The sequence below is a fragment of the Sander lucioperca genome, chromosome 4, assembly GCF_008315115.2.
Source record: "Sander lucioperca isolate FBNREF2018 chromosome 4, SLUC_FBN_1.2, whole genome shotgun sequence".
NCBI classification, from domain to species: Eukaryota; Metazoa; Chordata; class Actinopteri; order Perciformes; family Percidae; genus Sander; species Sander lucioperca.
The window spans coordinates 30,530,612-30,554,771 of NC_050176.1; the positions used below are offsets into that span (position 1 = coordinate 30,530,612).

The 24,160-nt window shown below is 37.7% G+C and overlaps 2 protein-coding genes across 2 annotated transcripts in view; both read left to right on the plus strand.

Moving 5' to 3' along the window:
* Positions 1–7,320, plus strand: part of acer2 (alkaline ceramidase 2) — a 19,139-nt gene extending 11,819 nt beyond the window's left edge. Inside the window, exons 5-6 of the mRNA XM_031276759.2 lie at positions 3,852–3,989; positions 4,854–7,320. Of these exons, the coding sequence (XP_031132619.1) occupies positions 3,852–3,989; positions 4,854–5,040 (325 nt within the window). The 3' untranslated portion in view covers positions 5,041–7,320. The remainder of the gene's footprint in view (positions 1–3,851; positions 3,990–4,853) is intronic.
* Positions 7,321–8,800: 1,480 nt separating this feature from the next.
* On the plus strand, positions 8,801–20,322 carry LOC116034207 (tetraspanin-5). The gene is made up of 11 exons (XM_031276760.2): positions 8,801–9,236; positions 11,349–11,399; positions 13,056–13,202; positions 13,298–13,468; positions 13,575–13,700; positions 15,552–15,599; positions 16,552–16,668; positions 16,756–16,817; positions 18,221–18,273; positions 18,398–20,006; positions 20,077–20,322. The coding sequence occupies exons 1-9, from the start codon at positions 9,153–9,155 to the stop codon at positions 18,231–18,233; spliced, it is 819 nt and encodes a 272-aa protein (XP_031132620.1). The 5' UTR covers positions 8,801–9,152; the 3' UTR covers positions 18,234–18,273; positions 18,398–20,006; positions 20,077–20,322.
* The last annotated feature ends 3,838 nt before the right edge of the window (positions 20,323–24,160 follow it).

Sequence of the window (24,160 nt, forward strand, 5' to 3'; positions counted from 1 at the left end):
AGTTTATTCACAACCAGTCTTATCATCTGATGGCTTGTTTACTGTCTTGTCAGATGTATGTATGCTTCAACAATACTATATGATGTTATTAATTAATCCACTTTGATATTGTTTAATAGAGTATTGACATCTAATATGCAAACTATGCCTTTATATCATTAAAACCAATGCATGAAGACCTCCAGGGTCTTTGGGAAATATCAGGCTTTGTTTCACTGATCCTATGGAGCCTCTTCCTTCCCTTGAATAAGCCCATCAGCAGTGCTCCACCCCAGATACATGAGACGGACTGGCCTTTCCTTCACTTATCTTTGCCTCCAACACTAACGCTCACGTCTCCAAGGAGAAGTCCTGGTTTCATGTCATGTTTCTTATCTTACAGTTTCTGTTTAAGCTGATAGGCACAGTATTTAAGATATCCAGCTGTGCAGTGATGGTTCTGTCAGTGTCTGTTTGTTAGCAGGAAGGGCTGTTTGCTTACTTATGGCAGTTGTACTGTGTGTATGTAAAGGTAGTTACTGAGCCTATAGCTGGCTTAGTACTGTCTCTGACTGTCTGATTTGTTCCCATGTGAATATCATCAATCTAAACACTTAACAGTGTAATAGAATATTGATGACAATTTAATGGCTTATTTCCCTCTGGGAAGTTTCATTGGCTTCTATTTTTGTACTTCCTGTTGCTGATGAGTAGGCTACTCGTGACACCATTTTTTCTGCTCTCTCTCTGGTCAAATTATGCAACATGGAGACAGTTTTCCAGTTTGGTTCATTAATTGACCTAATTCCCTTAAAGCAAGACTGTGTAGTAGAAATAACACACTCTTTCTCTTAGAAGTTGAATCCATAAACATTCAAATGCATCCTTCCTCAATTCAATACACTCCAAGGTTGTTCTGCTTCAGCCTAACTTAGTTATGGTGGTTAATGTTAGTTACCCAAAAATACCTACCTAACGGTTGCTAACATTTCTGAGACACTTCACTGACTTCTCGTCTTCTCTATTTGTACTACTATTGCACTACAACTTAGCCACAAAGCTATACTAATCAATATATTCTACATTAACAATGGATCAGTTGACAACATGAAACGTGAAAGAGATCACTCATCAAGTCACTGAGCATTATGGGCTCTATGGATCATTTTAGCCTCTTCAACTCCAGTCTCATCGACCTTGTTTCCATCTGCAGTAGCAACTAGCTGTTTTTAGCTCAGAGGCTATGATAAACCCACTGCATGCTACCTGTCCAGTGTCAAACAGCAGACAGACAAAGTGACACTATATATATATATATATATATATATATATATATATATATATATATATATATATATATATATGTATGTATATGTATGTATGTATGTATGTATATGTATATGTGTGTATATATATATATATATATATATATATATACACATATACACATACATATATATATATATATATATATATATATGTATGTGTATATATATATATATATATATATATATATATATATATATATATATATATATATGTATATGTGTGTGTATATATATATATATATATGTGTGTGTGTGTGTATATATATATATATATGTATGTATATATGTATGTATATGTGATGCCTGGCAAAATGTCTTATTTATACATCATGTTTTAATGTTAACCATACAGTGACTCCTTAAGCTTAACTGTATGGCTACCTTACATATAGTAGTAATAGTATAGCTTATCTTCAGTGTCTAAATTAAATGTTTAGTTTTTTTACAAATAGGCCAGTCTGTCATTGCTATTAATATGTCCCCCCCCTCTCCCTGCACTAACTCTGATAGAGGAGACATACCAGCCCGATAATCGGCCATCGGACCGTCTCTCGAGGTCGGTGACTCGAGTCTGTTCGGTGTGTCCCGTGCCGTCGGTCGTCCGAGGAGCCGTCGGCCTTCATTTCGGCCAACCCGACATGTTCAGTCTGGAGACAGGGCAGTCAGGACTCGCCCGGAAATGGGGAGCAGATGAGCCGCTCAAAATCTGACGAAAATCTTTTAAACTGACCTTTGTCAATCTGAAATGAAGACAGATTCAGAAACTGCATGGCCTATTTCTCTCTTAAAATGTTTTCAGAAACACGTTTCGGTGAACTGTTTTAGTACAATATGAGATCGTATTCTGAACAAGCCGCCATGACAGTCTGGCTGTGAATTTCCGGAGAAAAAAGAACCACGTGACGCGTTCGTCCAATCAGCTGCCGGTTTTTTCATTTTCTGGGAAATAATCAGACTGTTAAAGGAAAGAATACAGAGCAGCGCCGCCTTCTGCTATGGAGACGTATTACGTTTCGCGCACACGCAGAGCGTACGCTCAAGTCGGCGTCGCCTCAGTGTGTTCTGAGGTATTTTTTTGGACCTCGGGGCCCCGACTGATCAGTCCGACTGGCTTTTCTGCCGACGGTCGGCCCATCTGGTTGGTGTGTCAGGGCCTTGAGGACCCCCTAGGGGTCACGGACCACATGTTGAAGATCTTTGCTTGTTGTTTATTTAAATCTTATTGGTGCTTTCTGGAAAGTGTTTGTGTCATTTCAACATTCCTTTCTCCTTGAAACAATGGTAACTCAAATTTAAGGCTTGTAAAGTGGCATGACTTCATCAAATCCTCTGTCTTAAGGGAAGGTGACAAACTGTGTCACAGTGACTAAACAGTTGCATCATCAACACAGTTTAGTCAGGCTTCCTTGCCCCTGTCTCTGTTTTGGCAGTGTTTTCCTCAGCCAGCAGCAGCACGTGGCTGTAACTGGTATGTGTAAGGAGGACAAGACTAAGAATAGTTTTATCAGTGGCCTTCTGGATTAGCACATGTCTCTGTAGGTCAGTTATGTGTCCACTTGGCGATATTTGTGCAGAGAATAGGCTAATACAGCCTAATACTTGGTACTTGGATCATTGTTCTGTCAGCTCCCAAAAAGAAAGAGAAGATAATCCCCTTATCTGAAGATACATGTGCCAACCTACAATTTAACATCCTGGTTTGGACATACTAACACAGCCAGTAAAATCATTACAAATCTGTACACCACCAGAACTGAACACAAAGCCCAGTGTACTCTGAAAGAGACCCTCCACGTATGAATTCCTGCACTCTGGGTGGCTTAAGATGCCTCAGGCTAGAAAGAATATTTTCAAAAAGTATTTAATTCCCACTCCAACAAAAATTTTGAATCTGAAATTGTAGTTTATTTTCATTTGTATAAGATGGCACTACTGGTGGAGGACATTCCATGGTTTATGTTTCTGTATGTTTTCAGTTCCCCTCAGCTCACAAAGTGTTTGTGCGTCTTTCAGCATTCTGAATGCTACCTGCCCAGCACCAAATGGCAGAGAAAGTTAGCAACTAGCTGCTGAATATAGTGGATTTTAGCGTTTAGCAGTTAAAGAGCCAGATATTAGTTAATGGAGTCATTGGAGACCAAAAACAGAGGTTAAAGCTGAGTGAATAATGGATTTACATTCATCAGGTACAGACAAACATGACTCTAAGTGGAGGCTTATGTTGCTCAGTGTCTGGTGAATGTGTAAAGAGGCAACTGTTTGCTAATACGTTCATCATATCAGCTTTATAGGGTGATAATATTGTCAGTGTTGTGTTTACAGTACGTTTCCACTGCCAAATAGTGCCCAAAAAACAAAACAAATCTGTTATAGCAGGTTTAAATAGCAATCTGTTATGCATATTAGATAATTTAGATGTATTTTTCATTTCACGTTAAATGCAATTTTTCTGCATAAACTGCTTCTCTCTTGTTGCTCTGAATGAAATCAAATAGGAAAATCAGTGTACTGTATGTACTGTTATGCTCTGTTTGGTCATTGCAGGTGTGAAAACCCGCGTGTGTTCAAGTTGGGTCTGGTCTCAGGGATCTGGTGGGCATTGGCTCTGCTTTGCTGGATCAGTGACAGGATATTCTGTGAGATGTGGTCATCTGTCAACTTTCCCTACTTACACTGTGCTTGGTAAGCTCAAAGACAACACAAAAGAGTCGGTCATGTACACTTGTGACACAAAAAGTTATTGTTAGTAAAACATTACTGTTACACTACAAAAAACTCCATCTTTTCAAGTCCTTTCTGTCTTTAATTAAGTCCCTAAAAATCTTTTTTTCTTTCTTTCTAAAACTAGTGAAAAAAGATCTTAAAACATGAAAGAAAAGGGAGTGCTGCTTTAGAATGAATAAAAATTAAAATTGCAAACTATCAGACAAGATGATTTGCATTGAAAACAAGTAGAATTGTTTTTACTGGGCTTACAGACTGTATACTAGAGATGGTCTGATACCAATTTCTTGCTTACCGATTCCGATACCTAAACTTGCGTATCGGCCGTTATCGAGTACCGATCCGATACCAGTGTGTCTTATATTTTACTATGTTTTAACAGCTGTATACAACTATCCCTGTATGGATGATTACTATCATTGTAAGGCCTGGCTCAGATTGCACTTTTTTGGGAAACATGAACAAACACAAACAATGAATGCCATAGAACTTTCTTTTATTATCCAGTTTGACAGTCCATCATAACAGAAAAAGAACATAAACTACTTTAAAAGTAGATTTTCGTCAGTGGCTAAATTACATGGTATTGGATCGGTGCATAAACTCAAGTACTTGCCGCTACCGATACCAGCATTTTAGGCGGTATCGGAGGCTTTTCCGATACTGGTGTCGGAACATCTCTACTGTATACATTGTTAATCTTTCACTGCTGGTGACTGCATTGCTTCTATCCTCTAGAAGCTATCTTCTAAACACCTGGATATATTTAGAGAGCCATTTCTCTGGCAGTTTGGTTCATTCAAACTCCTCTTGCTCTTACAGGCACATCCTCATTTGTCTGGCTTCCTACTTGGGTTGCGTTTGCTTCGCCTACTTTGACGTCGCGACTGAGGCCCCGGAGCGAGGACCTGTCATTATGTTCTGGCCCAACGAGAAATGGGCCTTCATCGGCGTGCCCTACGTTTCCTTCCTCTGGGTCCACAAGAAGTCTGCTATCAAGGTGACTTAAGGTGACCCAAGCCTGCTGCTCTTCTGGCCGTGCTTTAACGCGTCTCACCAGGATGCATCCACACAACATGCCAACTTTGTGGCCACTTGTGCTCTTGTGACCGGGTGATGGAGGTGAGGCACATTGTGGCTAACCGTGAGGATTTATCTTTTCCTTTTTCTATCCCAGTCTGGTTTCATTACACGGCAGTGTAATATGCAACTCTGTCAAAGAACAAAAAGTGTCACAAATTAGTCTAACATGGCAATGAAAGGGTGACTTTTTAAAAGACACAGCATCAAAGCCAAGAAACATTTACAGTGTTCCAAACATATTCTCAGGCTTCATATGAGATCATGTAAGTTAGGAATATGCATTTCAGCCTTCTTTAAAAAGAAGATTTTGTACATTTTAACTCAGAAAACCTCATTATAAAGCATTTTATTGTCTTTATAAACACAAGTATAGCATCTCATAGGTGCAGTCTGGCCATTATGAAAGCATTTAGAAACAATAATTCACTGGATTCAGTAACTGTGATTAATGCATAATGCATTCATTGCTTGGCCAATCTTACTATGCCCAATGAATCAACAAGCTGATTCATAAGATGTTACAGCAGTGTTTTAAGTATTATCACACAACGCCTTATGTGTTTTTAAAATACATAATGGGTTCAGGCTCATAAATCTGCCCTCTTTGTGAACATACCTTTTTATTTAAAGCACCAGAAACACAATAGGCTTTTTTTCTGTTATGTGTGTACTATGTTTTGCTTCCAACATGCCATTGTGATTGTCTAAGATAGTATATGAGAAATGTCTTCCAAGTTATCCTGTATATTTTGTAAACTAACAATGTAATATGCAGTCATTTTCCGAGGAAATTCATATCATTCATCAGATTACTGAATGAATAGGTACCCTTTGATATTGGCCAAAACCCAAAGTAAAAAACAACTGAATGTGAAATCAAAATGTATTGAAATAAGATTGACTAATCAAGGAAATGATTATGTATTTTGCACAAAATGAAGAATGGTTCTCAAAGCCTTTTGGCTAAATGCACACACTGCAGTGATAATTAGTTATGTATTTAAAACTTAGCCAATATATAGCTCTTAATACTGAAGTTTTCACAGCTGATCTTTTTCCAACTTCAACTCACTCAATCAATCAAGTCTCAACTCTTAAACTTCTCTTCAGGGTTATTTATGCCATGCTCAGTATTTTAGACGTTGTGCTAAATATTATTGAATAATATGAAAAGTGTGCAAAAAGCCTTAATCAAACAGGAAAATGGACTACAAAAGCAAATGAAGGTACATTGTGTCCTTGTGTGATGTAGCCAATCTGTTTGCTCTAAAAAGGGAAATGCAGTGTAAAGATTGTGTTAAATAGCAAATGGAAATGAGCTTTAGGTTATAGCAGGTATAAGTTGTGGGACAGATGAGGTTAGTATTAATAAAACCTAGTCTAACTTGTTCTAATGTGTTCATTTGACAGAATTTAATAGAAAGTATGTATGTAGAATATACAACGGAAGTATGTTGGGTGAAAAAACAAGGATCGCCAAAGCTTTTTCACCACAAACCATTGTTTTAAATGTTGTTCTTGAAAACTGCCTCAGGCTGTGCTAACTAATATAATTTCACCCCCATCCTCCTGCAGAGGCTTCTGGGAACTCAAAGCGCTAAAATAACTTTGAAGGATCATGATGTAGAAAGAAAAAAACAACAATTTTTGTGAGATTCTGAAGTATTTTGTTAAATCCAAAATTATATATATTTTTCTAAGTGCAGTGCAGTCAAAATTGAAGGGTGAATGATTTTTGATATTGCATGATTAAACTATTTTTTTTTTTTAAATTTTTTTTTTATTTTATCTTTAGGAGAAACTTTATTGAGACAGTATTGAGAATGTGAACAAAGCTGTCGTAGTGCCCACGGATACTTTCATTGTGCTGCAAAATGATATTGAACTACACATCTGATCCACAGTGGTGGATTGTTTGTATGAATCACCCTCAGAAAAAGGAGTTTGTGTGAACAGGAGATCCTGTTACATGCTGCCCTCTGGATCGTGATATTTGTCTTGGCACGTGGTGTCAATATGATCTCATAACAATGAGTTAAGTCCTTTTTATGGACTTGCATTTGTATATAAATCTCAGTCTCTTCTCTGCCTGCATTGACAATACAGACAAACTGCACAGAAATATTTATTTTCATAATTTATCCTGTTTTGTAAACAAACAGTAATTTGTTTTATTTTATGCAATAAACCAAGCCAATACTCAAAATGTTTGCTGGTGTTCATTTAACAGATCACATACAATATCATGTTGGAGTAACGCATGCATCAAAAATATTATTCACGATTAATTATATATTTTGTAGCTTTATGTCACTTACATTAACTGAGCGGTGTTTGGACTGAGACTCGCGAAGAAGCAAAAGACATTTTTTGCCACCAGGGGGCAAAACTTTTCCACATCTACTTTATTTTATTTCACTAAGGTGTCTGAGTATGGAAGGATATAAGTCTGAGTAAATGTGTTCAGATACATTCCACCACTGCAGATTTGTGGGCATACAGCAGACAAATTAGACTATACACAGTGGGCCTACGTACATGCCCCTTTGAAGACGCTTCTTGATTCCTGTATGCGCCATGAAGGCTGGACAAAGGCATTTTATGTATAACTGTGTGGCACACTGAAGTACAGGTGAACTCAATGTGCTTTCCAGTAAAATACATATAGCAACAAGAAACATGTACAAATGAATAGAATAAAATACAAGAAAGACAATTACAAGAAAAAAATACCCTCCAAAAGAAATGTACACCCCACAAATATAAACTACACTGTTAGTAATTATATTGAAATTTAATTTAAAGATGGGCACAGGTGATACATTTCAGGCACTACCAAATAACTAAAAGACCACCTTTAATAAAGCTAGATCTAAACTAGATATTTGCAGTTGTGTAAATATGAACTTAAACATGACATAACCGTAGTTGTGATAGATATCTAAATCCTAAAAATATGAATAAAAACAGCTTCCGATGTGTTACACAACATGTAAGGATGTAAAAAAAAAAGTATAATGAGGTCACTGCTGAGCACCACTTAAGTTAAATAGTAGCAATTTCACTTTTTTTTCAATTGAGATCAAAAGTGTTCAATAATAAACAAAGAACTACAACATTATGAAATGATATGAATGAATGCAGACAATATTATGACATGTCATTTTATCCTGCTTATTTTCACAATTCTTGAATGCAGATCTTTTTTTCATTTCAAAATGTCCCTTTTTCAGTCTTGATTGACAGATAAAGAAGACTGTAATGAAAAGTGGCACTGAGAAATAGCACTGTGAAATAAAAACAGACTTTGTAAAAAAACAAAAACAGCTGGAATCAAAATAAAATGACCTAAAATAAACGCTGTTATTGTTGGTTTTATGTGTTGTCTGTATCTGTATTTCCATAATGTTTACTGATGTATTTATTACTGAACACGTTGGGTCCCCATTGCCCAATAGTTCTAATAAGGTTTAATTTTATAGTCGTATTTTCTATTGTAAGCCAAATGAATTAGTCAGCGATGAATACATTATAACTTATGTTATATCATTGCATACTGTATTCTACGGTCATACCATTGGCTGTAAAGTAGTGGACAGAGCAGTGGCGCCATAGAGTGGCGCCCTCTTCTGGAGGAAGTCCCGCCTCCTGTGACCACTAAAGACCCTCATTGGCTCCCACACATGTCAATCAAATGACAGCCATATTTGGATTATGGGTCAGATCAGCGGTTTTAATCTGGTTGATTTTAGTGGATTTATTTCACCGTTATACCTTTGGAGCTCCATATCAGGAATAAACTGATACCTTTACTGATCCCGACAGACTGAACGCTCCTTTGCAGCTTCACCTGCGCCTTTTGTCAGCGGAAATACAGGACGATGTTTGTTATTAGACGCTGAAACAATTGACGGCGCGTTTGACGAGCCTTCTAAAATAAGGCTTTTCCACAACCAGGCTGTCAAACACTAGAAGAGAGCAGCATAGATGTGATTCATTTCCCACTGCGGGCGGCGTTTAAGACAAAAACCTATCCAAATGATGTCAGGAAAGCATTTCAAGGCTCATGAAGTGAGCTGCTGCATCAAGTATTTCATCTTCGGATTCAACATAATATTTTGGGTAAGTCCCCTCTTTGCCGTGTTTGGACTTCAGGCCTGGTAACCTCAGCTAAGTAAATACACACTGACATGACATGGTTTTTTTTTCTCCATCAAATAAAGCTTTGGTTTCGTGAGTATGGAAGCCGTTTTCTTTCTTCCCGTTAGTTTTAATAGGAGACAATGATTCCATCCCCTGCAATAGGCTCACTGCCTGTGCACTTGCTCGCACTGTCACCTTTAGGCTTTTGTTGTTGTGTAGACAGCATCAGTGTGAGGGAGCTCTGAAGAAGGGCTTTCCTGACTGTTATACATTCACATCTTAGGACATTTTATTGTAGTGTCAGTGATGTTTGGGCAGAGCAAACTGTATCTTCATTCCTGATTATCCTGTGTGAAATCACAGGCAAACACCTCCTCTTGTTCTTTGAAACCCAACAGTAACCCCATTAAGGACTTCTGGATGTCCCACTGTGGGACAGTTACCAATTTTAGACAGAACCTGGTTGGTTGGGTGCTTTTTCTGACACTGTTACTGTAGAGAAGTAGGGTAAGGAATGCCTTTTTAAAGGAGTTATTGGGGATAACAAATGGAAAAATCTGAAAGAAATGGTGGGCGGTATTGATTAGAGCTGCCATGATTAGGCTAGTTAACTAATTGTTTAGTCGATATGCAGGAAAGTAACATGATTCATTGTTTAAAAATGCCAAACATTTTAATAACCAATTACCAATCAGGGCAAGGGGGGGGGTGTCTAACTGCGTGTCAGTCACTGTTGTCGATGTTCACATTTTTTGGCTAAGTCCTGGATCTTCGCAATCCTACCTACGGCACCTTTAATCTCTTAAACTGATAAACTGATTAGGTGGCAGCTAAAAATAATGTATTATTGATAAATCTATCAATTCTTTCTCGATAAATTATGCCTAAACGTCAGAAATTGATTGTTTTGTCTGACCAACAACCCAAAGGTGTTCAATTTACAATATAAACAAAAGAAAAGCAGTATATCCTCACCTCTGAAAAGCTGGAACCAGAATTTTTTTGCATTTTTGCTTCATTGACTGCAATGATTAATACATTATCAGAATTGTTGCCAGTTAATTTTCTGGAGATTGATTAATTGAATCAGCTAGCCTAATTTCTGCAGCTCTAATCATGATATCAATATGTATTGTGATATTAAAAAAATGAGAAATTGTGAATGGATGAAATAACCAAATGGAACTTTCATTTGTTTTGGCAAATCCAGTAAATTAAATATCCAACATTTTGCAAAAATGCATGCAAAAATCATATAAAAATCCAATATCGCCAACCAGCAGTCCTGCTCATTGATTTGAAATATTGTCAACATGTCTTCTGTGGAAAAAGGTCTGCTGACTCAACTTAAAGGAGAACCATCCCAGTATTCTTTTATGATGACGTTGTTGTTTGAATATGATGAGTGAAAGTGTGTCTATGTTTTTTACTTGTTATTGTCTTTGTATTTATTTTGAAACCACGCTGCTGCCACTTGCCAGGATACTCTTATAAAAGAGATTTGTAATCTCAAGGAGTTTTTATCCTGGTTAAATAAAGGTTTGAATGAATGAATGAATGAATAAACAAATGTTTGACAGTTGACAGTGATGTCTTGAAATTGCTGCCTGCCTCAGTTTGACCAGTATCCAGAAAATAAGATCAAAATATTTATATAATGATATGAAACAAAAGCAAGTCTTAGCACTTGTGAAAATATAACCATCAAATTAGTGTTGTAATAGAATACTAAAATGAGTAATTAATGGAGATTGTGTTAAAATAATTATAATTTCATGGCTATTATAATTCTAATGTCATCGATGCCTTGATTCCTAACTTTTAAAATCCTGAAATGTGGTTTTGAACTTTTCCACTGTAAGTGGAGACTTGTATAGTCATAATGCGTTCAGGCTGATAGAAGATGCTTTCTAATGTGGGAGTTTCCTGCTGATACTGCAGACCAACACAAGAAATATTTAGTTAATGGATCACTGCCAGGAAAATCTCTCTGTGGTTTCTCTTGTGTGCTTCTGTGTGATGACTCCATGTTGCAGTCACAGCAGAAATGATCATGCTCTCTTGTCTCTTTCTTCTTTGTCTGTCTGTTAGTTCCTTGGAGTGGCGTTCCTCGGCATTGGGTTGTGGGCATGGAGCGAAAAGGTGATTTTACTGCTTATCTTTCCGTGTAACAATAAGTTGAATCAGTTTATTGTGTAAATATTTTCACTTATGGACACCAGCATATAATCTATGAACTAAGCTGATCATTTACATTCATCTCCTGTCGTTTACATCCGTCTGACTGTAAGATATAATAGCAGTGGCTTTACTGAATCAGAAAGGAATGTCATGATTTCCGGTGGGACGCCCTTCTGAACAATGGACAGAAGGGATCTGATGCATTTCACAGATTCATTCATTGTGTAGTCTCAGCACTGGGGTTGTAAAAGGGGACGGACAGTCTAGTGAGTTTTTATTCAGTATTTATTAATCAGAGGATTATCGTCTTGATTACAAATGTCCATCACAATTTCCTAAAGCTCAAGGTGACGACTTCAAATGTCTTGTTTTTTAGTCAAGGATTCAATTTACAATGATATAAAACAGAGAAATGTGCTAATCGCCACATGTGCAGTGCTGGAACCAGCAGTCGGTTAGATTAGCTTAGCACAAACACTGCAACCAAGGAGAAACAGATAGCCTGGCTCTGTCTAGTCTATATCCTCGACCTTCCACTTCCGGGATTGCTCCGGTGCCGCAGGAAATTCCGCCGGATGCATGTCTTTTCGCCGATGTCCGTTTCCTTCCGCTTTCTCTGTGTTGGAATTTTAAACTCCAGCGGATTTCTGAGGACTATGGTTAACTGCTCCTCAGATCTCTGCAGGGTAAATCCAGACAGCTAGCTAGACTATCTGTCCAATCTGAGTTTTCTGTTGCACAACTTTTGAACGTACACGTTCCACCAAAACAAGTTCCTTCCCGAGGCAATTTTGCAGCGGCTCCATGTGGAGCTTAGCACAGCCCATGACGATTGTGATTGGTTTAAAGAAATGCCAATAAACCACAGCATGTTTTTCTCCCATCCCGGAATGCTGTGTGGACTCACCAGACCCTCCTCCGCAGCTCTGCAGCTCCGCAGCGTGTGGAGGAGGGTCTGGCAAAGCGAGACTAGGCTCTGTCCAAAGGTAACAAATTCCACCTACCATCACCTATAAAGCTCCCTAATTGACACATTATACTTGATTTGTTTAATCTGTAGACAAACTAAAGGGTAAAAACAACAATTTGCTGTTTTATAGGTAACTAAGTAAGTCACTACTCTCACCAAGAAATAATCCAGCTCATAACCCCCATAAAACCACAACTTGTTGTTTTGACACAAACAAATATACAATAGAATGTTGATTAGTGAGTTAGAAGTGCTGGTAGGTGGATTTTGTGACTTTTGGATAGAGGCTGGCTAGACATTTTCCCTCTGATTTCAGTCTTCATGCTAAGCTAAGATAACGTCTGTTGGCTCCAGCTTCATATTCATATATTCATATTTACGTACAGATGTGAGAGTGGTTTCAATCTTCTCATCTGACTCTCGGCAAGAATGTGAATACGCACATTTCCTAAAATGTCAGACTATTCCTTTAAGTGATTATCAAACTAGTTGGCAATGAGATCTCTGTCACTGTTTCAGCTCATCACATCATTGAAGTTGGGACTTTGGGAGGGTGTAGGACTACACCACAGGCTCATGGAGACAGATTTCATGTGATTTTACTTGTAATGACTTCAAGCCTCTAACCCTTCACTATGTTATTCCAGGGTGTTCTCTCCAACATCTCGTCCATCACAGACCTGGGGGGCTTTGACCCAGTCTGGCTCTTCTTGGTGGTGGGTGGTGTGATGTTCATCCTCGGATTCGCCGGTTGCATCGGAGCGCTGCGAGAAAACTCTTTCTTGCTCAAATTTGTACGTTCCCTTATCAAACACATTGTTTTTTCTCAAAGTTTTTTTTTTTAATCTTCTTCTTGGTCTCATAATAATATTTGCTGAATGTATTTCAGTTCTCTGTGTTCCTGGGTATCATCTTCTTCCTGGAGCTGACTGCAGGAGTCCTGGCCTTTGTCTTCAAAGATTGGATCAAGGACCAGCTCAATTTTTTCATTAACAACAACATCCGGGCCTACAGAGACGACATTGATCTGCAGAACCTGATAGACTTTACCCAGGAATATGTGAGCACTCCACAGTTCTGATTTCACTCCAGTGTTGTTTTTACCATTTCTGTTGGACATTGTTGACATATATGCGAGTTCTTTTGTGTCTCTTTTAACCTTGTAGTGGGAGTGTTGTGGAGCGTTTGGAGCTGACGACTGGAATTTGAACATCTACTTCAACTGTACTGATTCCAACCCAAGCCGTGAGAAATGTGGAGTGCCCTTTTCCTGCTGCACCAAAGATCCAGCGGTATGTCGCCACAAAAACTCAACACTTTCTAATCCACAGCCAATTCATTTCACAACAAGCCTATGGGTGTAATTTGGTGTTTCTGTGTCTTAAAGTTGGAGAGCAAATTGAGTAGGTCACTTTCTAACATGTTGGAACCTTTAGTTTGAGGGAAATTTGTGAGGGTCCTCCCTGTGACTCATTGCTATGTTATCTGCATCCTCCAAAAGGCTGGTAGCCGCTGTCAACTATCATGGCTGGTCTCCAAAATGAACTGGAGGCCTCAGTGTTTAGTCCTATCAGACTCTGCCAGCACAGCAAAGTCTGAAAGTGACTGGTAGGGGTTATCTTGACCAGGGCTTTTTTTTTTTGGCAGAAAAATGCTCAAACTGCTGCTCTCTGTGTAAAACTGGCGTGCTTCACTGTAATGAAAGTTGCACAAGAGTCTCTTTTATTTGCTGACCCAAGGACATGCTGTTCCACCCAGGTCATCCTCTTTGAGAGCAACACTTCATAACAATAAGCATGACTATAAAATATAATAATATTATTATTAATAATAATAATAATAATAATAATAATAATAATAATAATAATAATAATAAGCTTTATTTATACAGCACTTTTCAAAACAAAATTACAAAGGTGGTTAAAACAGGAACAAAACTCATGAAATCAGACAATCACAACAATACAAATTTAAAATGGAAATAAAATCAGGCCCCTGGGTAGCTCACCTGATAGAGCACGCGCCCATATATAGAGGTTCACTCCTCGACGCAGCGGCCACGGGTTTGACTCCGACCTGCGGCCCTATGCTGTATGTCATTCCAGGCTGCACTCTGGCTCCTAGGGGAGCAGCAGTTTAGCAATGTAACTGGGAGCCGAACCCAGCTTTAAAAGTAATCAGTGAAATCTTTCATGATCTGATATGATCTTGTCTTCCAGTGTTTGTTAAACGCAGAGCAGATGTGTTTTGTTCCAGCTGAAAGTGTGAGATGTTTTTTTTGGCTTAACTCTGAATATTCAGTGCATTGCAATAATCTAACCGAGATGAAATAAAAGCATCTGGGACCTTCTCGAGATCAGGCGGACAGAGAAAAGACCTGATTTTTGAATGCTTCTCAGCTTAAATAAACATGATTGAATTACTTTTTTTTTTTTTTCAAATGAAAGGTCATCACCCAGGTTTCTGGCTGCAGATTTAACATTTGTTGACAGGGAGCCAAGATGTTTTTGTAAATTAGGGCTCGACCGGTGAAAATTGTTTCTGATTTGTTTTTATTTAGCTTGAAAAGGTTTTGGGACATCCAGCACTTTACTTTCTGACAGACACGATTTAACAGATGATTGTTGCCTCGTGTTAAATGGGAGTTTAACACATTTCAAAATGAAAACACAAGAGTTCTATGCAGAGGTCTTTTTAGGGCTTTGAGGCAAGTCACAATTTTCCATTCTGCAAGTTAAGTTTCTGCTTGCCTGTTTCATTGGGTTTTACTGGTTCAAAACATTAGTGTTGTCTCACAGCACTCGAGTCCAAATTCCCAATTTCTGTGACCTAAATCCAACTCAAATCCTAGTCTTAAGTCTCAAGTCTATAGCGCTGATCTGTGCAGATTTTTGCAGGTTTAGTTCAGTGGGAGCACTGCTGTCCAATACACATCTAGTTGCCTAATCCACTTCTGTATTACGCTGGACAGCAGTGTTCCTTGGGATATAATGGTACGCCATGTTAACCTCGACAGTGACAAAAATGAGGTGGTTGAAATCAAGCAGCGTTACCGTTTTTACATTTTGCTAGCATATGATCTAAATTTCTTGACTTTACCTTTTGAAAAAAATATATGATCATGAACCATCTTCTCTTCCCAGGAGGATGTCATCAACACTCAGTGTGGCTACGACATCCGAGCAAAAACGGTGAGTGGCTTAACTAGGGCTGTGCTCGATTAAAGAAATTCTTAGTCGACTAACACTCATTCAATTGTATCGACTAATCGATTAGTTGATTTAATCGACAGATCTGTAAATCTGAGTTTCTCTGCAAAGAGTCATGCAAAAGCACCACTTTAATTCTTGTGTTTACCAGAGATGTGCTCGTACGTTTCTTGGAAATAAGTCATTCAGCATGAAAAAAGCATAAAACATGACTAATCGACTAAAGAAATCTAAGTTGACTAAGACCAAAACGACCGATTAGTCGACTAATCGACTAAGAGGGAGCAGCCCTAGGCTTAACAGAAACTTAGATTTATAACAGAGATTGAGACCCTGACCTAAAAGTATAAGCCAGTGCTATAAATCCGTACGAAGAGTAGAAATGGCTCTGGCGTATTTTGCCTCAGGCAGGTTTATTTGGCTACATGAGGTCATCAGGTACTCCACCCTGGGCACAATATTCCTCTTTCAATATGTAACTCCACAGTCTTCCAAATACAGCAGTTGGCTCCCCATCACCACTTTGGACCGTGTGGTATTACTCATGCTAAAGAAATGCACTGGGAATTGAACCCCCTCCCCCATCATTAGCTGTGGCCGTACTCCATAATAGCATAATGTAAGGAAAAGGCTGTTTGTTTTCTTGACTTTAAATTTGAGGAAAGCCAGAGTGAGGTAATTGTTTTTTTGTTTTTAACAAGAGTCGAAAAACAGTGGGCTCACTGTGTGTGTTAACAACCAGGCAAAATTAGTTCTGAGAGATTTTATTGTGAAGGGCTTTTGAGGAGACCACAGAATGAAAAGGAGAATTATGCACTACCGACAGTAACTCTGAGATTTAAAACTTTTAAGAGGATAAACAAAGTAAAAGCCAAAACATTTCATCTGCACTTGATTGTTAGGCTATAAACCTGCTTTTTATATGTTCTGTCAGGACTCTGAGCAGCGGACCTTCATCTATATTAAGGGATGTGTTCCTCAGTTTGAGAAGTGGCTTCAAGAAAACCTGACAGTGGTGGCAGGCATCTTTATAGGGATTGCATTACTACAGGTGAGGAACACTGCGAACGGTTTGGTTTATTATCTCATCTCTGTCGACTTTTAATATACCTAATGTGAAATTTGTTCTTTGTTTTAGATTTTTGGCATCTGTTTAGCACAAAATCTTGTGAGCGACATTGACGCCGTGAGAGAGAGCTGGTAGGTGGCACCTTTGTGTTCATTCAAGCACAATTTCACCTGGTCTGGGAACAATGATGTAACAATAATTAATGGAGTGAAATTGGTAAATAAAATAACTTTTTTACTTTAGCTGCAGAAGTGCAGGAGCCTTAAAATAGCTGGATGGTACATAAATGTGGTACCAACATTAATATTCCCCTCAGGATGGTGTCAAAAGCATCCACATTCATTACTCAGGTAGAAGTATAGATACTATGGTTTAAAAATACTTCTGTAGAAGTTGAAGTATCAACTCAAGCTTTTTACTCAGTAAAAGTGTAAGTAAAAGTAATGTAAGGGGAAAAAATGCCATTAAGGACAAAAGCTTAGGCAGCACCACAGGGGCCTATAGTGCACTACCCCACCTCCACAAAAAAACATTTTTCTAAAGGCCATAACGCCTGGCCAATAAATGCTATTGAAGGGCGGGGCGGGTCTTGGCGTTGCCATAGTGGGATTCGTAATATCGCTATCCGCATGGTGCGATTTATCTGGATAGGTTTTTTTTGTGTGTGTTTTTTTTGAACGATGACAAGCCGGAATGAAAACAAGCCAAACTGAAATAGGAGTAACGAGGCTATTTTTAAAACGTAAGGAGTAGAAAGTACAGATAATTGCGTGAAAATGTAAGGAGTAGAAGTAAAAAGTCTGCTGTAAAATAATTACTCCAGTAAAGTATACATACCCAAAATTTCTATTTAAGTAAGGTAACGAAGTATTTGTACTTTGTTACTTGACACCTCCTGAACTTTTTTATGTACATCATCTCCAGATATCAAAGTTTTAATTTATTTTGTGAAATATCGTAACATCTATTGGATGGATTAGCACAACATTTTGCTACATACATTCATGGTTCTTAGAGGATGAACCCTACTGACTTTTCTTACAGCGCCACATTGAGGTTGGCATTTGTGGTTTTGAGTGCAATGTCCAATACGTTTAGTTTATCACCAAATACCTGCCATCTAATGACATTCCCACCATCCCCAGCTGCACTTTGTGTTTACTGCTAATTAGCAAATGTTAGCATGCTAACATGCTAAACCTAAGAGGTTGAACATAGCTAAAATTAAAAAAGAAAATGTGAGCATGTCAGTGTGCAGACTATAGCATTTAGTCCAAAGTCATTGTGGCTTAAGTACAGCCTTAAGGGTCAAAACTCCAGCGACACTTGTAAGATTCATAACTCCTAATTGTGAGACAGATGCATTTCTTGTGGCCTTCATCAGGGTCCATGCACCTTGCATGCAGGTGAAGTTGTGCCAGATAACGTTCTTTACCTAAACACAGCCTCACAGAACTGCCTTGTCATGCAATTGTCAGTTTTATATCTTCATTTTATTGCATCTGTTCCTAAATCTACCTCTTGTTTTGTGCAGTTTGTTTACCTAAGACCTCCACAGAATCTCCAAAGGCAAGAAGGATGTACCAGGTAAGCACTATTGGATTTCATAATTAATGTTGCGGCATGTAAATATTTGTATTTATATTGATTGATTCTATTGATTTCCCCCTCGTAGATTGCCTTTGCACTGAAATGTTTTTTTTTTCTGCAGGACTCTGCTGTTTGGACGCCACCAACGAAGGGAAATAAATTAATCAGCTAATGCTTCCAGAACAAAGAGTCTCCTTCACATGTAAATAGCAAATGTAGAGTTATTTTTAGACTTATTTGTGGCCCTGTTTCTGAATGAAGCACAACCTCTAAAATGTATTGTAGCTCTCATACAGTACAAAATAAACAAGTGCAATGTAAATGCTTTAGAGTATAAGCAGCTATGATGGTGAAGTGGCTCAAAGTCCCAGTTCAGATTTCTTTAGTTTGTAAACCTGTAAATGAGGAGGGGATAGGGTCATAACTTTTAAACAGGACAGATGATGGTAGATTGGATGTTTTATCAGAGGTAGTGCTTCATTCAGAAAAGAATTGATTTTATATGTCTCACAGCTGCAGTTTTTAACACTGCATGTAAGGGTTGTGTACAAAGATATAAAAGTGATTCTGGAAATGCACTGCATGCCTACTGTCTACTGGTAGGACATTGGCTCCCCTAAATGTATTTCAACAATGTTAAGTATTTTAAAAGTATTTGTAAAATATTGACTATAGTTTAGCGTGAATCGGCTGGTTAGCACTTTGTTGAATGTTTAATGGAATCTACTTAAAGCGACGGAGAATTTTACTTTAGATTAATTTCCATGTGGGACATTATGCTCATATTCTACAGGTACATACAGTTTGTAAGCAGAGTTTTGTGAGGCTAAGGTGGATATAGTAACATGTAGTATCACAACAGGATATGATTGATGCTGTAGGCTTTTCAAAGTTGCAGTTTGTTTGCCAAAAGTTTTGGCAGTGCCATTTAAACAAAAATGTCTAAATATCCTGAAAGAGACCAGAAGATGTGGCATCCAAATCTAAACTCAGCCTTAAGCACTTTATTATTCATATAAGAGTGATTTGTGTCATGTGGATTATTTAAGTCAAGCAGCAGCCACTGGAGGGTGCACTTAAAAGCATGCATCTGTAACTTCATGGGGCTCCATAATGTCAGATCCTTTTTCCAAAAGCAGTTTGACAGAATTTTTTTGATTTTAGCACACTATGCGTGTTGCGCCATTCCTTGCACATTACCTTACTCTCAGTGTTTTTCAGTGATTTTCCAGTCCAGTTTTTCAGTCTTTTAGTTGTTGCCGATGTGTTTCATCAATGGAAGCTGCCTAATTAGATACATTTTGTTTGTTGCGTTAGATATTTTTGATTCGTAAGTTTTCACTGGAAAATTAGGATACAAGCTATTTCCAAAGCACAACATGAACCCATGCTGGTGCTGCTTGGTGGAACTGACCTCAACTGAACATAGAAATGATTTATAGCCTACATACATACATACTTGAAAATGGAGAACACATGCTCTCTCACCAGCATTATTTTAAATGCAAACTTTGGAACTGAGATACAACTTATGTTATGTTTTTCTTTGTAAACATTATCTGAAAGCATATCATTTTGTATCAACCCATAGAGCTGTACAGCATGAAAGTAAAAGCAGCCAATTTATGTATAGGCGGGGTGAACTTGCAGTATGTTACACAGCTTTTCCTTTACAGTCAAATATTCTGCAGCCTTGGTTAATGAACTGAACATCTTTTCAGAAAATATATGTATACTGTATACTATATATATATATATATATATATATATATATATATATATATATATATATATATATAGTGAAAACACATATATTTAAATCTTATAGTAATACAGTAATGGGGTCAAATATCCCTTTTTCCACTAAAAGCTTCATATGATTGTTGACTGATCACACTTTTTCTTACCACTCAGTGCCATATTTGTGAATTATACATACTCCTGATTATAACTTTTGTTTCCTGTGTACTCCTGATTCTTGTAAATAACTGGATCGTGACAAGTTGTAAATATATATCTGAATAAATGTGGGCCTTTGTAAACTTTTGTCTGCGTATACATACTGTATGGTATAGATCTTTGATTGAGTTTGGCCACAGTTCTTAATAAATCTTTATAAACTTTCAAAAATACAGCTTACTCTCAGAGTAAGTGATTATTACAGTTATTGGACTATCTTATTTATGAGAAAATATCAGTTATTGGTCAAAAGAAAACTCCATACCACCATCTAGTGTTTGGAATTAATATGACCAGTCTCAGTGTTGAGCTGCTGCAAGTCAAAGGGAAAAATAAAACAAAATCCATTGCCCCGTCACTGGCAACAAAATAAATCAACATGAGAGCAATTCACTTTTGTCATGCTGTGTGTTTGACATTTGACTTACATTTACTAAGGATTTCTGCAAAGGATCATTATTTCAAATTAATTCCTTTTTAGTTTTTCTGCCTGGCACACTTGACAGCAAATCAAATTGCATCAAGAAGTGATCCTAACTGAAGAGATGGACACTGACATGGTGAAAAAAAAGAACTCAATTGCACATTAGTGTTTGTCATAAACATGACACGACAATAAGTCATGACATCTCTGCTGCATAAGCCTTTTTCACAGTGGACATTTGAACTTGTCATAGAAGGTAAAGCAGAGGTGTCATTAATAACAATAACGATGGCTTTGTTGGGTTCAAGTATTCCAGTAAGTCATGAAAGTGTGACAGTGAGCCTGCATGCACAATACCAGGACCCTGAAACCAAAGCAGCGAAATGGAATTCAGCCATCAAGTCAGAGCGGGGCTTTGTCTCTCTGCTGTTCATGTGTTGTCTCAAACTGTTTTCAGCTCATTAATTGTCATCTGTGGATTAGACTGAGGTGGAGTCATCAGGCCCTATTGCTGTTTTCTCTTAAATTAAACATTCGCAGAGAGAACAACAAAGATTAGTAGGTCACACGCACGCACGCACGCACGCATGCACACACACACACACACACACACACACACACACACACACACACACACACACACACACACACACACACACCTTTCTTTCAACACAACACTTATCATTTGTTATTTAGATACCCAGTTTACATAACGTAAGTGTTTGCTGTGTTATCAGGGATTGATTTCAAATGATCGGACCTTTGGCCAGATGCCTCAGCGTTACTTCCGGCACTTTTCTAGACTCAACAGAGAACAAAAGCAGACTCATTCCTTCTGACGTAATCAACCTTCCTCTTAAACACATTCACAACTCACTCTACCAAAATGCTTTATCAGTGCTAAATATATGTATGTATATATATATATACACACATTTTAATATAACATGTAATAAGTTAACTGTAAACTCAGTACCTTCCTTCGGATCCTTTTATTATCCAGATATTTGATGGGACAGTGACACTTTGATGTGTGTTTCTGACCAAGAATTGTCCAAATCACATCCCTGCTGGAATATGTAATATGTTTTTCCTTCTAACTAAACACTACAGAAGTTGATTTCACTGATTAGCACACAGCCAAGGACACAGGGATAACAACTTTCACATAGTAAATAGATTATCTATTGAGCTCTGACCCCTCTAAGACATTCAGGGTCTCTTTTATTTTATTTTTACATTACAGTACATTTATTTAGCTAACACTTTTATCCAAAGCGACTTACAATACAGGCATTCAATCATGTGGATTTACAACCCAAAAATGGCAAGAATCATGAGACAGCGAAAGCGTTTACTTTGTACACATTACTTCTATTTTAGCTCCCTATTATTGGCCCCTCACTTACTCATAGAACTGATTTAAAATGTTATTGTTAACTTATAAATCCATTCCAAAGTCTCATCCATTCATAGTCTTGCATCAGTGACCTCTTGATCCAATATGTTCTTGTTTGTCACCTGGAGTTTTTAATAGCACCTTTTCTGGATCTTTGCAGTCAGGAACACCTACTTTAATTGAAAAAGGATTTCTACAAGGTGATCATTCTTTGTGCTTTATCATTTCACCTCATTTTTGTATAATTAATGTATGCCTCTTCAATTAACTATTCTTGTTGTTAAATGGTCTACTTTATGTGTACTTTGTATTTCATGCTTTATCTGTTTGAACTATTTTCACAGTCGCTGAAGGAAAAGAAAACATGCTTTGAATTTATTGTATTGTACTGTATGTTATAGTTTTGTACTCTGTATCCATATTCTAATATATTATTATTATTCAATCTGGATTCAGATCCACCTACAGAAACTCCAAACTGGTAACCATCCATCAACAACAGACAAACACTGACACCCACTGGCTGCTCGGTCAAACTCACATTTACTGTAGTGCTGCTGTGCTTTAATCTGAAAGTTTTTTATGTTACAGAGTTCAGTGATGGGAAGTTTAAGTACATTTACTCAAGTACTGTACTTAAGTACACATTTGAGATAACTCACTTCCATTTTATGCTACTTTATAGTTTACTGCACATTGTACATTTCACAATAAATTATTGCACTTCTTACTCCACTACAGTTATCTGACATTTTAACAAGTTTACAAACGCATGCAGCGCTGTGTTAACTGTGTGTGTTGTATCTTATTTACTTATTTATTACATAAGTAGAAGTAAAACTGCTTGTTTACTGTCCTGTGCTGCATCATTGACTAAATATGGATATAGGTGTAAGAACATTTAATCTTCTCACTGTATAATATGTGTATGCCAGTATACTGAGAGCTGTTGAGAACCAGAACTAAATTACTTTGTAGTATGTGTCAACACACATTTGGCCAAAAAAAGTTGATTCAGGTTCAGATTTTGAGCATTATTACTCAACTTTAGTGTAGGATATAAATTAAGGTTTTAATGTGAGGAGACTTTGGACAGAAAGTTTTACCTTTAACTAAAGTGAAGGGGGGGCTGGTGTACTGTAAAATTAAAAAAACAATGTAATAATACAGTGGGATTCCATTTAATCTAAATGAAATCATGAGAAAGTGTGTGAAGTATATTGCTGCTGGTGAAAGTGATGAATGATGCCATTAAGTGGAATTGCCCCTGAAATGCTCCATCCAACCACTCACTCACTCACTCACTCACTCACACACACACACACACACACACACACACACACACACACACACACACACACACACACACACACACACACACACACACACACACACACACACACAATATATATTTCATTAAAGGCAAGGCAAGTGTCTCTCTCTCTCTCTCTCTCTCTCTCTCTGTATGTAGATTAAACATTAAACACCTATTTCTAATATTTTAACTTTACAGACTGAGGTTTCAACTTTTAGGCTATACTTAGCTGTAACTCAGTATAGATTGATGAAGTATGGGATGCATTAATTGGAGAAATCAGCAGTAGGCCTATCCTTACTCAAACAATGAACTCACTGATCTAAACAGATTTGTAAAAATATCACATATTCAGTATTTCACACAGACTGATACCTCTGCTGAAATTTGGCACACTTTTGGGTCCACTGAGATGCTGTAATTTGAGCAGAGGGCTGGTTTCACTGACAGACTGCCCATTTCCTCCAACCAAGACACACAGACAAAGTACTGGCTGTTCATCCCAAGAAGAAATTAGGTGAAAGGTATCCGACATGAGGACGTCTCTCTGCCAACGCTTGGTAAATATAATTTGCATATACATATATATTTTTTTTCTATCAAAATAACTTTATTGATTGTTGACTAGTCAGGGTATGCACATTACCGGAAACCTCAAATCCATACGGCGACTCTTACTTGTCCCTTGATCAATTGAATCAATCAGTTAATCCCATTTCATTTGATTAATCAATCGCATGGCCGCGCGCAGACGCAGATACTGCCCCGCTGTTTTAAAAGGGGTTCC

Excerpts from the sequence above, each read along its gene's own strand:
- LOC116034207 (XM_031276760.2), top strand. The coding sequence starts at position 9,153 with ATGATGTCAGGAAAGCATTTCAAGGCTCATGAAGTGAGCTGCTGCATC. Across the intron at positions 13,203-13,297 it reads ACTCTTTCTTGCTCAAATTT|TTCTCTGTGTTCCTGGGTAT; the intron begins GTACGTTCCCTT and ends AATGTATTTCAG. Across the intron at positions 16,669-16,755 it reads TAGGGATTGCATTACTACAG|ATTTTTGGCATCTGTTTAGC; the intron begins GTGAGGAACACT and ends TCTTTGTTTTAG.